At 38.6% G+C, this 16791-nt stretch overlaps 1 protein-coding gene across 1 annotated transcript in view; it reads left to right on the top strand.

Moving 5' to 3' along the window:
* The window catches only part of SCEL (sciellin), a 113533-nt gene that overhangs the window by 25517 nt on the left and 71225 nt on the right, over positions 1 to 16791 (top strand). Inside the window, exons 5-7 of the mRNA XM_008572528.1 lie at positions 1400 to 1468; positions 5596 to 5664; positions 9084 to 9149. Of these exons, the coding sequence (XP_008570750.1) occupies positions 1400 to 1468; positions 5596 to 5664; positions 9084 to 9149 (204 nt within the window). The remainder of the gene's footprint in view (positions 1 to 1399; positions 1469 to 5595; positions 5665 to 9083; positions 9150 to 16791) is intronic.

The raw sequence follows: 16791 nt of genomic DNA, 5'->3' as shown, positions 1-16791 counted from the left end.
GGAAGTCAGTTTTCTCAACCTAGAACTTCCTTGCACTTTACCTGAACCTCTTTCATGTCCCCGATCACTTCCTACCTTTGGATATACATGTCCAATCTGGCCCTCTAGCTCTGTGTGGGTAGCATGTATAGTTATTTAATTCTAGACTTCCTCAGAGTCATCAGCACTGTGCTTTCTATATTGTCTACCTCCAAATATTTGCCCAATGAAAATATACCATATCAAGTTTAAAATGAATTCTTAAATATCCAGTCTTGGTGCTTATGCTCATTCAGTACCTTTGATCTGTTGGCGTCAAATGATGCTTTGAAATGCAAACACAATAAATCATGATATAATTCCCCAAAGAGTATGCATTCCCTGCAGCACAGGGTTATACGAGGCATTAAACAAGCTTTTGTTTTCTGTTTGATTACTCTGATCAAGATATTTTCACTGCTCCCACGACTGTAATTTCTGCTATTGAGTCCCCATCCTCTTTCCTTACTTCCTTGTTTTTGTCCCTTCCCTTTTTTCTGCTCATCAGTCTCTCTCCTCTCCTCACCTTCCCTCTCTCCTCTCATTTCTCCCTATTGCTCTCTCTTCCCTCCTTCCCATATCTACCCTTTTTCTTATCTCCCATGATCTTCTTTTAATTTCTTTGAAGCTTGTCCCAATCCCTTCTCTTTTTTTCTTTCTTCCCTGTCCCTGCCTTCTGCTAGCGGGTTCTAGTCTTTCAACCCTGTCCACGGTGCTGAATGTTAAGTAGAGCGATTTAGTATTTAGCCCATTGTGCTGGCTTATGACACTTCTAAAACTCTGCACAATCTGACTACCCTATCTGACCATCACACATTGTACACAGCTATCAAAAGCCAACTTTGTACCCCACATATATGTATAATAAGTTATCTTTAAAAAACATAAAACTCTGCAAACAAGACATAGCTGATTGTAAGGGACTGAGTTCCTATTATGTAGAAATCAACAACATTGACTGGAGTACATATTAGTTATCAACCATTTTGACATAAAACTCTGCAAACAAGACATAGCTGATTGTAAGGGACTGTGTTCCTATTATGTAGAAATCAACAACATTGACTGGAGTACATATTAGTTATCAACCATTTTGTATGTTGTTTGTTTTACATACCTTATCGCCGTATTTGAATATGTTACATTGTAGTTAGAAATAATCGGAGCCAGAAAAGAATCCTTTATTAGCATAGGGAATTGGGTTTGCCATAATTTATTCTATCAAAACTTTGGAAGATTTGGGTACCTCAAATCTGTCTTTCCTTGGTAACATGTACATTTCCTACCTAAGCAGGTCAAAATTTTGCCAAACATATGAGAAGTTTTATAAACCATTTTTTTTGTAATTTATTTGATCTTTTGGTAATTATTTTTGCTACAGGAAAATAAGTGAGAGAGATGAGCCAAAAGCCAGCATTAGTCGGTACAGATCTGATGACACTTTGGACAGGTAAGGTGTTTTTGAACCATGTAAGTGGAATGCATGACACATATTAAATTCCATTTTTCATAAAGCTATGAGATATTTAAGTGTTTACCAAAATAAGCTTTGAATCATTGACATTTTATCCCCAGGGAAGGAGGGCTATCAGGATTGAATTATCTTCTTCAAAACTCACAAAATCTTGACTAAATACACTATTTTCCTAAAATCCTGCTAATAGTAGATTAATATAAAAACTTCTGAGAGACACTGATTTGAGTACAGGCAGGGTTGATACTGCGTGGAATATGTTAGTTTAATATAAAATGGAGAATATAGTTATTTTTGCAAATCTGAATAGTCCTTGTTCCAGTATTTGGTTCTTCCATCCTGATGGTGGAGAAACAGCCATTTCTGTCCAACCATGGAGAGACTGTACATTTTAATAACACAGTAGTTTTGATCTACTCTAGGGTAAAGACATTTGCTCTTTTTATATAAAGTGAAACTGTTCTTTTGGCACTGGAGTCACTATATGGATTATAGAATGAATCCATTATATTGTGATTGTTATTAGTTCACCCTTACATGGAAGTAAAGGGTTCATCTCTATAGAGAAAATTGAGTAACTTTTGTTTAGGTTGAAGTATAAATGCTACAAATCACATTTTTAGTTTAGGTTTGGTAGAGATATTTAGTAAGTATAAATAAAGGGCAAAGTTAACATTTTAAAATAGGATTTTAGGCACAATGAACACCCAAGGCCAGTGACAGTTGAATCCACTCTGTGTAGCTAAAGATGTGTGGCTATTGTAGGCAAAAATGGCAGCTACTGGATTTTAAACAGGCATGCTGAAACTCACAGCATCTGATAGACTCTATAGTCAGACTACTCCTGCACTATTTCCAGGTGTTCAAGTCAGTCTCGCTAATAGAGGACAGTCAACACTGGTATGCTAAAGAGTTGGTCTCTCACTTTTAATTATCAGCCTTGTCAAAAATGAGTGTGTAGAAATATATGTGCAAGATCTCATCTCCACAGCATTGTGCAGAGAAGAGATAGACAAAACACTTCTGTCCATTCACCCTGGCTTTGCAGACTGTCCTATGGCACAGTTAATTGAAGAAGAAAACTCTATTTCCAGGAGCGAATTTTAAAGTGAGATAATTAAGCCTCAAGAGAGGGAGATGCGTGGGAGACCTAGGCTTTTGCAGGCTGTGTATCTGAAAGTTTATGTCAGGCCAGTCAAGATACAGCCTTGGAATGTTAGACATGGCCTAGACCTCACAGGCAAACTGGCTGAGTCATTCTCAGGTCATTCCAAAATGTGAGACATGAAATAATTTTAGGCGGAAAACGACTAAATATATTTGGTGTGTGGGCATATGCATTTTAATAATAATGCATTTGTTTCAATGAATATAAGAAAAGTACTGAGTTTATATTTGAAGAGTTCCCTTTTAACATATAGTATGTGGGTAGAAATATGAGGTGTGCTAAATAAACATAAATTAGTAATAATTTTGTAGAATGCAGATATGGCCGAAATCCTGAAGGCGATGGAATGACTAACTTGAAAAACCTAGGTTAGGGAGCCCCCTAGTGTTCTGTTGCGGAAGTATAACTTTTCCTTTATGGGTTTCTTTTTTTAAAAAAACCATATGGATAATTATATTATTTCCTGTCTCCAAGACCGATTGCTACGAAGACAACCTATTTCGTACCACAAGTTGGCAGAAACTTAATTTTCAGGAGAAATAAAAAATTAATGTTTGTCCGCAATAAAAAAATTGACATATGTATTGGAAAGGCGATTTAGAGTTCTCTTCGTTACTATTGACAGACTTATCCCCCTAGCGGCGTGGAAGAGATTGTGAGAGGTGAAGAATAATAACTAAAGGAAGATATGTTAACCTCATACAGTACATGAGTTTGGGGGACAATCATACTACAGAATCAGATGCATGACATTGGGCCCCAGTGAAAAGACTTTGGAAATAGACTTCTTCCTAGTTGTATGGCCAAGAGATAGTCACCCAACTTCTCTGAGATTTCAATTCATTGTCAACAAAATAAAAATACTTACACCTCCTTGTAGCGATGTTCTAAAGAGTAGAGAAAATACATGAAATGACCAGCAAAGAGTAGCAGGTAGCTATTTTTATTATTACATGTAATATTATCCAAATGGATTTACACTGTGGAATTTTTATTAACTTCATTTAATTTCAGCATCAGAACTTACCTTGAGAATACTTGATATTAAAGTTTTATTTACTTTAAACAGAGTGTTTTCAGCGCACCAGAGTAGCAGTTTTCCAAACTTATTTTTATCTTATATGAGGATCTTATAGCTATAAAGTCTGAGTGAGGTTTCCAAGGAACATTTAAGATTTAAGATTTCTGATTACCTGACATCTCATCTATTCACAGTGATTTACTGCAGAGTCCTTAAAATCTGAATATCTCAGAGGTTCAGAGTCTTCAGTTAATATAGGGAATATGATCCTAGTGTTTGGCCTGATGACCCCCCTAAGACTTGAATTTTTTTGTACGTGGGTTCTAGGGTTCTGTATAAGTTACTGCCTGTATTGTGAACAGTCTGTGGCGAATATGGAACTCTGGAGTATTGCAACCTATTATTCATCCTCCCTTTTTGCATTCAAAAGTTTGCAGTTTGTGGTCTTATGTACCATAAACAGAAACTGCGTTTGCGGTTGACTCACAGAAATGTAATGTATTAGAGTGATTATCCAATATTTTAGTTACACATGCCAAAATGACATCTAGGGATTAAATTATCTTTAGTTTGTAGCAATGAAGTCATATTCCCCCCCCCCACACATTACATTTTATTTAGAGAGAGGCAAAGTCAGTGTTCATCTTGGCTGGAATGGTTTATGCCCTCCACATTACATTTTATTTAGAGAGAGGCAAAGTCAGTGTTCATCTTGGCTGGAATGGTTTATGTAAAGCCTGTCCTAAAGTTGATGGTAAAAATGAAAGTGTAGGGAAAGTAATGGTAGACCCATAGCGTGATATCAGTGGAAGAGCTTTGCTGACCTTTGTTTTCCTGAGCCTAACTTTGCTACGTCCTGGTTTCGTGAAAGCTTGCAGAATGCTTCAGAAGACAGCTGCAGGTCTTAGGAGGAAACTTTTATTTGTTATGAGGCAAGGAAGGAGTGAACAGGGGCTGAAGTCATGAGACCCCACATGGGCATGAAATGATAGCATTCCTAATCTGTGCTTCCTGACCCAAGGGGCAGACAAATATACCTTTTCTAAATCTATCCTCTTTGAGGAGACCTGAGATTAGAGGGATCAAAACCTCTGATTGCCATTAGGGCCTATAAACTAAATGTATTAGTCAAAGTAAACTAATTTATAAAGTAGAGTAACTGTTTCAATAAGTCTCCTTTCTTCTCCAAATTTAGGTGGGTTAACGCAATAGAAGGTACTCCTGCACTCATCAGATGTGATTTGCTGGAGTCCACACAGTGACTCAGTGACCTTAGTTCTTTCCGTGTTTTAGTGCTGCCATCTTCAACCACAGGCACCAAAGCCATAGTGAAGGGAAAGGAAGAGCATGGAAGACTTCACAGGAGATTTTATGATGGGCCTGGAAGTGGCAAATAACATCCTTTAGTCTAGAGCTTAATCACACGGTCCCAACTTAATTGCAATGGAGGTTGGGAAATGTGGTTTTCCTGTGTACTCAGGAGAAAAAGAAAATGAGTTTGGCAAATGCATAGTATTGTCCATGCCACAAAACATTATTAACAAAATAAATACTTAAGTATTCCAGTGATGCCTTTTACTGACATAGGAAGTACTATCATTGACTAGATATATTACTAGGCAATAATGAATATAAAAATGGTTGAGTTAAATGCTCAATGAACCAGAAAGGCAAACAGGAAAAAGGCATAATACTTTTAAAATTCCAAGCTTTATCAAAATAGCCTCATAAGTAGATTCTGTCATAAGTAGCTTTTTTTTTTTTTTTTTAACTGTGAAATTTTCTATAACTTAACACCTGAAAAACAAACTGGAGAGAGGTTATGTTGTGAAGTTATTCTAGCATGAAAGAGGTCTGAATGGAGTTTAATAATCTAAATGTTTATCCAGACTTTTATCTTGTTTCTTTATAAAGGATCTCAGACAGAAATGATGCTGCTAAAACAGATAAGGCCAATACCTTGGATAACCGACTAACCAATAGGTATCAGTATCTACTAACTTTGTGAGAGGCTCAAATATAATGTTTTTCTAAGCATTACTTATTTACTTACAGTTCTTCAGTCCTACTTAACATCCTCTGTAAATTCTCATCCTCTATATTTTTAACACAAAAGTTCCAGAGTGAAAACCTTTACTCCAGCTCATGGCTAGAATAAATTCTTGTTTGGCTTAAAAACCAAGAGAGCTCACTGGTTCAGGTCGTCATTGTTACCACACTTATGCTTCTCTTTGAGATGTCCTGGTGACAAGATTATGAAATACATGCAAATGTAAATTCTACATTCCTATTGCTAAAGAAAATGACTGAACCCAACAAATAAAAACATTGGGCTTTAAAAGATACTGAATTTACTGAAGAAAAAAAAATCCAATTGGAATCTAGTACAAGAGATTAAAAAATTATGAAATCACCTTATTAAATTTATTCAAATATTGATGCTTTCTTTTTCTTTCTCTCAAGTAATATCTAGCTTTTAATAATAATAGCTCTAAATTCATAGACAATTGCAAATAGATGCAAATGTTAATTCTTCATTGGTACTCAAACTTTGCCTTTTTTCCCCCTCTCTTACCAGAAGCACGTCCACATTTACCAGAAGATCACCAGAAGCAACAAAGTCGTATGTACTTTTCTAATTGAAGTTTATTTCTTTGTGTGTGTTCAAGAAAAGCCAGGGTCTACCACCCTTGGGCTGAAGTTTCATGGGAGGGCTGCCATGCAGAGATGAGTACTAGACAGCTCTGAAATGGTCTGCAAAGGTTCGAGTATTTACTATGTGGACTTTTCCAGAAAAAGTTTACTGGCCATCGCTTTAACCAAACATCAAAGCTTAGGTCACCTGTTTCTTCTTTTTTGAAATCTAGACTCTTTACTTTCCCCCACATTCCTACAGCACTTATTTTCTTCCTCTACACCTCACTTTCCTCCCCAAACACCCTTCACATCTACAAATCCACCTTTGGAGAATATTGAGTCATGAAATCATGGGTCTGCTAACAACCTATTTAGATGAACTACATTTTCCCTGGAAGGTACTACTGGTGGTTATAAACAGCCAAGTTAGGTAGATTTTAAAACTTAATTTGTTTTTAAAATTGTATTTATGCATAAAGTAATTTTTCACACTGGACTATACCTCTCAGTGCTTGAAACAGGCCTAGATCACTTCCATTTTGTAAGGGTATGCATATATTAGTAAATGCTAAATAGAGATTTAAAATGGTGTAATATTTGGATTTTTCTCAGATGAATGCTTTTAATGCCCTGAAATTACACTATGATTCTGTTAACACAATATAACATCAGGATTAAAAAAATATGAATCCATAGCACACCAGAATTGATTGGTCTGAATTTCAAACCATTAGCATCGTATGATGAATGACTTCTTTATTCAATTCCTTCCGTGTTAGCTAGTTATATGAGAGCCTGACAATTTATAGGTAACTAATAAATAGGTAAACTAAGGAAGAAGATTTTTGTTGTTCTTCCATCTTCAAGTGAAACATTTTGCAGTAAATAGAGAGCAAGAAGGAGGATGAGTAGTTTACGAGACCTTTCCAGGGTGGGGAAGAATGAAGAAGTTTGAGGAGCGTGTTGATTAATGTTCTTGTCATTCAACAGGCGACTCCTCCTCCTCTGACCTCCCCTGTGTGGCCTCCCAGCTCCGCCTGTGATGAATTTCATGTCTCTAGGACGCATGAAGGAGTAGAGGCTCAGGGTGGCAGAACATTCTTCATGAGACAGAGCCTGATGATGGAAGAGATTTTCATATGGTGAAGAGACACAGTGCCAGTGAATCATGATGCAAGTGGAAAACAAGCATTCATAAACACCACTTTAATTTTCCTCTTTTCTTGTCCAGCACCTAGGACCATGCCTGGTCTAGGGTTGGTGCTTGGTGTTTGTTGATAGACTGGCTGACTTTACTGTGGTGCTGTTGTAGTCCTCCTGGAGAGAAATGACTGACTGTCTTTATTTTTCCTGCAGTCGGGATTCTGTTTGTATCTGCAGAGACTCAGAAAATGTGATTCATTTTCCTTTGAACCCAAATTTCACATCCCCTTGACCCTTTGTTAAAAACTTATTCCTAAGGTTGGAAGAGAAATTAAAGGTCAGTTGGTTCAATCTCCTAAAGGAATCTTACCTCTGACAGATCAGGTGTAATTCGGGACCACTGGTGGCAGCAGTAAGACTCTCACATTTTGTGATACACTTGGGCCTAGCTCTATTGGGTAGGTAACATCTACTCCTTTCACTGAGCTGAAATCTGCCTTGATTGACTCCTACCTGATGCTAGTTCAGTCCTGTGGCTTCAAGAATTTAAAGCCAGATCTCCTGTCCTCTTTATCCCAGCCTTTCCTTCTCTAGTCTGTTTCATTTTCCTCTGAACATCTTCATTTTTGGTCCGTATCTTAGTCTTTTTCACAGAGCCCTTAGCTATGTCCTTAAAATTATGTCTTAGTAACATGAAGACATCTTTCTAATTACATGTATATATATGTATTTATACATAAATATGCATACCTATACAGTCGTTCCTCCATATCTGTGGGGCATTGGTTCCAGGACCCCCAAAGATAGCAAAATTCCTGAATATTTATGTCCCTTACATAAAATGGCATATAGTATTTGCATATAACCTATGCATGTTCTCCCATATACTTTAACTCACCTCTAGATTATTTGTAGTACCAAGTACAATTTCTACACATCATTTCATTTGGGTGTATTCAATATAGTACTTAGCATGCTTCAAATTCAAATTTTGCCTTTTGGAACTTTGTGGAATTCTTTTTTTCTAAATAGTTTTGATCCATGGTTGGTTGAATCCATGGGTGCAAAACCCACAGATATGGAGGGAAGACTGTATCTACATACCTATATATACAAAATTGAGGTTTGCATTGCTTTGGTGTTTGTTTTCAACATTCTTACTTCACAGAGTTTTCTATCCCACAGTTTTTTTATACTTGGAGTTGAGCATAAGATTGTTGTCATTTCTATTCTAAAATACAAGGGTCTTCAAAAAGTTCACAGATTTGTATTATGTTTCAATTCCATTTTCCACAAACTTTTTGAAGTACCTTGTAGTTTAGATATGCAGAAAAAGAGAGAATAATGTGATAGATACCCACAAAGCTACTAAAGAAATGTCCACATTGTTGAGCGTCCAAGGGAATGAGAAAAAGAGTTTACTTGGGGGAGCAGACAGCCTGGAATATAGACAGTGACTCCTCATTTCACTTAGTGTTCACTAGTGTTCACACAAGGCCTTCTGTGAAAGTAATCTCATTGCCTTCTTAACTGTCAAATTATTTTCAGTTTTTCCTGATAGATACATGGGTGGGATCAGTCTTTTAAGCACCATGTTTTTAACTGATGCTATTTCTTAACAGACAGTCCTGGTTCCCACCGCCCCCTCCAGGTTATATTGCCACCCCAAGCACAGGAGCCAGCAGAAGGTAAGAAAAGGTGTCGGATGTAATTGCTATGCCATTGGGTGGAAGAATGTCAATTTGGATATTAACAACATGTAATTGTGGATGCTTTGGAATAAATTGGAGATAATTTTGTGAACAAGACAGTGCCCAGTGGGAGTGAGGTCAGGGCTACAAGTGCCCGTGTTAAGAAATATGACAAGCTACAGGGAGTATGTAGAGGGCTGTATTAGTTTGCTAGAGCTACTGTAACAAGGTGCCATAGGCTGGGTGGCTTACAAAACAGGAACTTATTGCCTCACAGTTCTGGAGGCTAGAAGTCCAAGGTCAAGGTGTGAGCAGGGTTGTTTCCTTCTGAGGGCTGTGAGAGGCAGTCTGTTCCATGTTCTCTCCTCACTTCTGGATATTGTTCAAAACATGGAGCCTACATTCATGCCTTTAAAGAAGCATGTTCTACTAGTGTAGAACTCCTATAATTTATATCATCGCTAACACAGAAAAGAAAAATAGGTCTTTGATTTGGTTTGGCTTTCAGATATCCAAAAACATATTTATGTTTCAACGTCTAAAAGATCTTCACCAAATATTTCCACATTTCAATGGGATTTGTTATCCCAATTCCAACCATTAGAAGACAGAGTGTTATTAAACTATGTACTTAACATTAGATTGGTTTGTTTTCTAAAAGTTTCATCTACCTTGCAGACTTCTAATGTCTCTTTCATTTCCAAATAATGGAGATAATTGGAAATAAATGTCCTTTATTATAATTTAGGTTGGATCTATAAGGATGTAAATGAACTTCAGTTGGTCAATAGACCCAAAGAGCTTAAGTTGCTTTTTTCACACCCATCATTGCATTCGTCTTTATATATATATATTTCTAAATCAAATTATTAAACATGTCGAACAATCACAACTTGGAATCATATCCACCTTCTGTTAAAATGTTTTCTTTTTAAACCTGCCCATCTACAGGTGACTTCCAATTATATAAACTGCCAAGTATGAATTGTACTTCCAGTTAAAAATGTTCTTTCCCTTCAGGCTGTTATCAGCTATTTTTCTTTGGGTGAAACCTTTTATGGAGCTACCTAAGTAGAAAAAATGTTAACTGGGAGTCCTGCTAGTTACAATTTTTTTCTGACTATTGTAAAATCCATCCAATTTCATCTTTTTTTTTTTTCCCTTTTTTTGCCTTTTTTTTCGTGACCGGCAACAGATCACAACCCTCAGTGTCGCGTCCGCACCTTGCTCAGCCAGTGAGCGGGAACCGGTCTGTATGTGGCCCCTTTTTTTGCCTTTTTTTTTGTGACCTGCAACGGATCGCAACCCTCAGTGTCGCGTCCGCACCTTGCTCAGCCAGTGAGCGGGAACCGGTCTGTATGTGGGATCCGAACCCTCGGCGGGAGCGCCACTGCGCTCCCAAGCGGTGCACTGTAGCAGTGCACCACCGGGCCGGCCCCAATTTCATCTTGATAGATAATAACTGATACTTTTCTTAGAAATATGTATTACTTATTTCCAGAATAGCTTCTTATTTTCATCCTCCATTCATGATTCCAATATTAATTTAAATTATCATTATAATAACCAACTGGTTATATAACTGTGTAAAAATATAGAATGATTATTCATGAGTTAACATCTCATGCTTTCAATGCCTGTTGAGCTTTTAGAAGTGACAGTGCTTGGCTCTCTGCCATTATCATTTATGCATTGCTGGATGTGATTTACATGGAAGATAAAATGAGTTACAATGCTCCTACCTCCGATTCCTGGCTCAGATCCATAGTACTGCAACTAAAGGAAAAGAGGAGATGATTGGGCTAGGTTGATCAGTTTAGATATCCATTCCTTTTTAAGAGTAATGGATTATTAATACAATGGCTAAACTGAAAGACTTTTCTTTGAGGATCAGAGATAATGTCATGCCAAGCTTTCAGGGAAAGAAGAGAATAATAACAATATAGCAATGCCTTTGATTTCTAAAGTGCTTTTCTTTGAAAGAGCTCAAAGTACAGCTTCTGTTGCTTACCTTTAATGCCAGTGCACTACCAGGGCTGAGAAATAGCCTTTTTTAGTAAATGCTGAAAAATAGAAGCAATTATTAAATGATGAAAGGGAGTAAAGTCTTCAAAAAGAGATCTTTGTCCTCAGAGGAGCCTAGAGGAAATGAAAATAGGTCAAAAACAGATCAAAAAAAATGGGGGACTATGATTTTTAACACTAGCTAATAGCTCAGGGCTAAACTTATTTCCCTCTGTTCTTCACTAATACACTGCTACCCCTCTCTTCTTTCTCTCCCCTCCCATCTTTAAAAACCTTCCCCTTAATACTGACACCCTTACTCACTTTTCTGTTTTTTATTTTGTGAGTCTTTATTTTTTCACTGCCTAACGGATTATTAATACAATGGCTAAACTGAAAGACTTTTCTTTGAGGATCAGAGATAATGTCATACCAAGCTTTCAGGGAAAGAAGAGAATAATAACAATATAGCAATGCCTTTGATTTCTAAAGTGCTTTTCTTTGAAAGAGCTCAAAGTACGGCTTCTGTTGCTTACCTTTAATGCCAGTGCACTACCAGGGCTGAGAAATAGCCTTTTTTAGTTTTATGTATGATATACTTTAGTATTGCAATGAAAAGGGTTCAGATCTGGGTGATCAAACAAAATTTTGGAGTTAAGAATTGAATATCTTCGAAAGCCTCTTGCCCCACTTTTGATAAACATTAAAGAGAGAAGCTGTAATTTATGACAGCAAGACACGGTATGTAAAGTTTTGAACTTAAATAAAACCTTTCTTCCTCATAGCTGATTTCTAAGGTAGCTTTTTGGTTACTGTGTGTTCAGTCATTGTGATGTAAATGTTCTCTGTCTTTTTCCTTCTCTTGCTGAGAATGGAAATAAACAGAATAATGTTTTGAATTATCAAGGTATGCCAGCGAGATTATCCTTTGAAGTTTTCTTATTATGTGCCATCAGAACATACATTTTCATTTCTTTTTAATCAAGACTGAGTCAAAATTTTAGCTTTATGACTGTTATTACTCATTACATTCATCTGTCTCTCTTCGAACCTCTCTGATCTAACCCGTTTCACTGGTTTCCCCCTTTTCCATGTTCAAATCTCTTTCATCTTAAAAAAATAGCCTCCTAAAAATTTGATAGCCTAATCTTGCAAATCCACTCAGCTGGCACCTTTTCTCTCTTTCCATCACAACCAACATTCTTGGAAGAGTAAATGATGCTTTCCATGTTTATTTTCGGGTTCCTATCACCCTTAGTTCATGGAAGCAGCTCTCCCCAAGGTCATGACTTTGCTAATAAATCATTGTTGATGTGTCAGTCTCTGTAACTACTTGACCCTTCAAAATGCACCACTGACTACTCATGCCTCTATGAAATCTCTCTTGTTATCTTTTGAGAACCAGCTCCCAACACACCCTTCTGGATTTTTTTTTTTTTCTCTAGCCATTCTTCCTCAGTCTACTTTGCTACCTCATCATCTCCTACCAAGCCACTAAATGTTGATGTCCATGAAGGCTCAACATCCCCCTTCTCTTCTCTTCTTGTTCTGTGCTCTTTGCTTCAGCAGCAGCGTCTCTCTGTCTAGGGCTTCAATGGCCATTGGTATGTCTGGACTCCTTCATTTCTATCTACTCCAGACCTCTTCTGGGAGCTACTTTTGGGTAGCCAACTGCCTCCTCGACACCTTCACTTAAATATCTCAAAAGCACTGCAAATTGAACATGTTCAAAATGAAATGCATAATTTACCATTCTAACCTGTTCCTCTATCTCAGTTAACAATACTTTCCTCCAGCCAGTTGGCACCCTGAAAACTTGAAGGTATTTTTTACATATTTTTCTCCTTAACCATAAATATTCACTCCATTAGTAAATCCTGTCAATATATCTCCCAAATGCTTTTTTAATTTATGTATCTCTCTCCATTTCTATTATCTTTATCATGTCTCTCCTGGACCACCATGACAATAGCTACCTCAAAATTCCCCCTTTGTTCACCCTGATACCTACCACCCACTCCCCATTTCTTTTTTACACAGTTGCCAGAGTGATATTTACAAAAGCATAACTAGAACTTATCACCTTCCTGCATAATAATTATAATGATTTTCCATTGCTCTTAGAATAAAGATCCAATTCCTTAGTATTGATGCCTGGCCCTACCTGCACTCCATCCCTCATACTCCCCTTCACTCTCTGTTCCAGTTACTGAATCTGTTTTAAATGCACTGAACTCCCATCTTCTGTAGACCCTTAGCATATATGTGTCCTTCTATCTGGAAGCTGTCTTCTCCCCCATCTGAGGCATTAAGTTCTTGTGACCATGTTTAAATCTGATTTCTCTTCCAGATTTATTTTTGGTTTTCCTCTATTCCATTCTCTCAGCTCCACACTAACCCAGCAATAATAGTTCCCTTGATTGTGCAAAGGTTTGTGGGTTGACAGGAGTGGTGGCGACGCACTGCGGAAGCCCAGACCAAACTATGTAAAATGGAGTATTAGAATCCCTGGTTACGTGTTCTTTAGCCATCCTTATGTGGATGCTTCAAAAACGTAGTGGAAAAATTGAATTAAAAGATAATAAGAACCTTTCCATGAACATTTCAAAGTGCCCTCGTATCACTGGCATTTCTCATTGGCTGACATTTCTCTATGCCTTACTGCATTGCTGTTTTACTCAGCAGCTTCTGTCTTCCATTTCCCATTTTCTTTTTTTTCTCACCCTGCCCCATTCCTGTAACTTATGCCAGTCATCTTAGTTTTTTCCTTGCTGTACCAAGCTGACCTTAGAGAATCTCATCCTCATAACCAAACATGATGCTATACTCACTCCTCGAGAGGCATTCTATGCTACCTTTTAAAATAAAATTATTTTCTCATGTCACAATAATATAAACATTCAGTCACCCCCACACCTAAAACATCAAAACTATCATTGACCTCTCTCTGTCTTCCTTACTCCCCTTATTCAATCATTACTGCAGCGAGTTCGAGGGATGAGGGTGCTGGTCAAGGAAAAAGATGACCACGAGGTTGCACAGACGCACCATCAGCTTAATTTGGGTGGTGCTGTGCCTGTGGAGGAGTCACTTCCAAAGACAACTGCACAGAGGCCACTACCTGGAAGGGGAGATGGGAAAGGAGACTCTTGGGGGAGGGGAGATCAGATCAGGGCTTCCATGTCTAAATGATGTCACTTAGAAGCATGGCAGGGAGTTCCTAGGTTGGGGAACTCTGAAGGGCAGCAGCAACTTGGGGTCCTTTTTATCCACCAAAGCTGGGTAATGTGGGTGTACAAATAACCATAACATGAGATCAACTGTGGGGCCATAAGGAGAGCATCGACCTTCTCTGGGAGATATGATGTGGTAGGGAGAGCTTCTAACAGGGGACTTGCAGAACGGTTCCTAAAAGAGGTGTGGAATTTGGAGGAAGGAGAGAAATCACACAATGCTAGATTTTCAAGCCCAAGGTGATTTTAAGCACAATGATACCATCAATCAGTGTAGGAAGAAATTGAAGCAGAATGGGAAGCACACAATTGGTCTTAAGAAGTTGACATTGTGCTTTGTTTTGAGCAGGTAGAGTCTGGGATACCAGAAGGATATATTTGTGGAGGTGATTCCTAAGCAATGAGAAATGACTAGGGGTAAGGGGAACGAATGCTCAGGTAAGAGGCTAATGCTAGAGATCCAGATTTGGGAATGAGCTCAGGGATTTAAAATGTGGTGTCTGCGGAGTGAAGTTACCTGAGGAGGGAATGTGAAATGAGAAGAGTTGGCAAGTTAAATCTTGATGTGTGTCTATGCATCAGGTGGTGAAAGAGGAACCAGAAAGATGAGACCACAAGTACAGCAGTTACATGGCAAAGATGAGCTGCAATGAGGGGCAGGTAGGGTGAGGCAGAGTGGTGGATGGATTCTGCCGTCCAGAACCTCCCAGAACCACACCTCAAAGTCTGCCATGACCCTTACTTCCTGCACACAGCTCTCTCAGCCCAAGGGGCTCTTTTTGTCACCTGAAATCAGAAAGCTTGTCTGCAATCCTTATTTGGCAATTAATTGCATATTACCTTGAAACATCACTTACTTTTGCAGTATAGTCATCAGCTAGGTGGCATCATCTTGTAACCCTTTGAATTATCCAGTAAATTTATCCATAGTAAAATTTACATTTGTACAATAAGTACCTATTGGTTGATTTTAGTATTTCTTAGCATTTACGAGACAATGAATTTGTCTCAACTTGCTATCCTATTTGTCTTTTCGTAGTTGGGCCTTGCTCTATGTGCTTAATAATGATGACTGTTTAAACGCTTCTTCCTTCCTCTGTTTCTCTCTGTCTCTCTCTCTCTGTTCAAAACAATCATTGAGCTCTGGCAACGTGCTAAGAAAGCTCTTTGCTAAATGCCACAAGTACAGAGAGGTGTAAGACCCAGCCCCTATTCCAGGAATTCAAAGTCTGCCAGGGAGTCATTGTGAGCCAGGATCACAAAACCCAAAGGCTGGCCCTGACTGAGAGCAGGTCCCTGGGGTTATGATAAACGCAGAGGTAGAGACAGCCACAAACTATGTGGGAGCGTGGAGAGGGAGGCACTATAGGATGTATTTGGGGTACGGTAGACTCAGAGGAGGCAATGCCTGAGGTAAATCTAAAGAATGAGTAAGAATAAGCCAGGTGCGGAGGGGACCGGGGATGGAGCCACTGCAGGTGGAAAGGGGAGGGAAGGTAAGTTCAGAGAGCAGGTTGTGCGCGCCCGGGCGCATGTGTATTTGTGTGTGTAGAACTATGGGCTTTCCATCCACAGGCATTCTCTGTATTCATCCTTTATCAGTTGTTTAGTGGTAGCAGGAAATCCAATTATTCCAAATCTGATGTCATGTGGAAAAGTGTCTTTTATTATCAGACATTATGGGTGGATACTCGTTCATAATTTCTGGTAAGCTTAAGTACCTTTGCAGAATATCATGTTTCTGTTCTCAGTGTTCATGCTGCGCTGTAATGTAATTTGAGCTCTAACCATGTGCTAAAGATTGTGAAATATACATAAAAGAAAGAGCAAGTGTCATCAACATAGAAAATTATTAGCAAGTCAGAGCCAGGGAATGTTTTCTCCTTCCCATTGTTGTGAGGCCCCCTCCCACAAGAAATGCACTTACACGCCACTCGTGCAGAAAAGGGCAGTTTATTCACTCCAGCTGGCCAGCGACCGTCTCCCAAGATGCAACCAAGGAAGAGTGGTGTCAGGCTTTGGTCTTGTGGGGTTTTTAAAGGCAAAAACTACATCCCGTTGGCACATGGGTTCGTCCAGGTGCACAAAGCAAGCTAGGGAGCTAGGTCACAAAGGCCAAGAACGAGCCGTTCGAGCAGTCAAGCATACACGTTTTCATTGTGTATGGTTCCTGTTCCCATGTAATAATTCACTGTGTATGGCTCCTGTTTCTGTGCAATTGGTTTTTGTTTCTATGAAAAGGTCAGCGGTTTCTCATGTAGAAGGGGGAGTAGTCAGGCAGGGGGTCAGACAGGGGGCAAAATGGAGTTACATAGGTTAAGCAAGCAATTTTACAGAAGCAGATAGTGTATGTTATAAGGGTGTAGGGAGCTCTATTTCACTATTTCTTTCATTTTAAGATC

The sequence above is a fragment of the Galeopterus variegatus genome, unplaced genomic scaffold, assembly GCF_000696425.1.
Source record: "Galeopterus variegatus unplaced genomic scaffold, G_variegatus-3.0.2 Scaffold802, whole genome shotgun sequence".
Lineage (NCBI taxonomy): Eukaryota > Metazoa > Chordata > Mammalia > Dermoptera > Cynocephalidae > Galeopterus > Galeopterus variegatus.
This window is presented reverse-complemented; position numbering and strand designations above follow the sequence as displayed.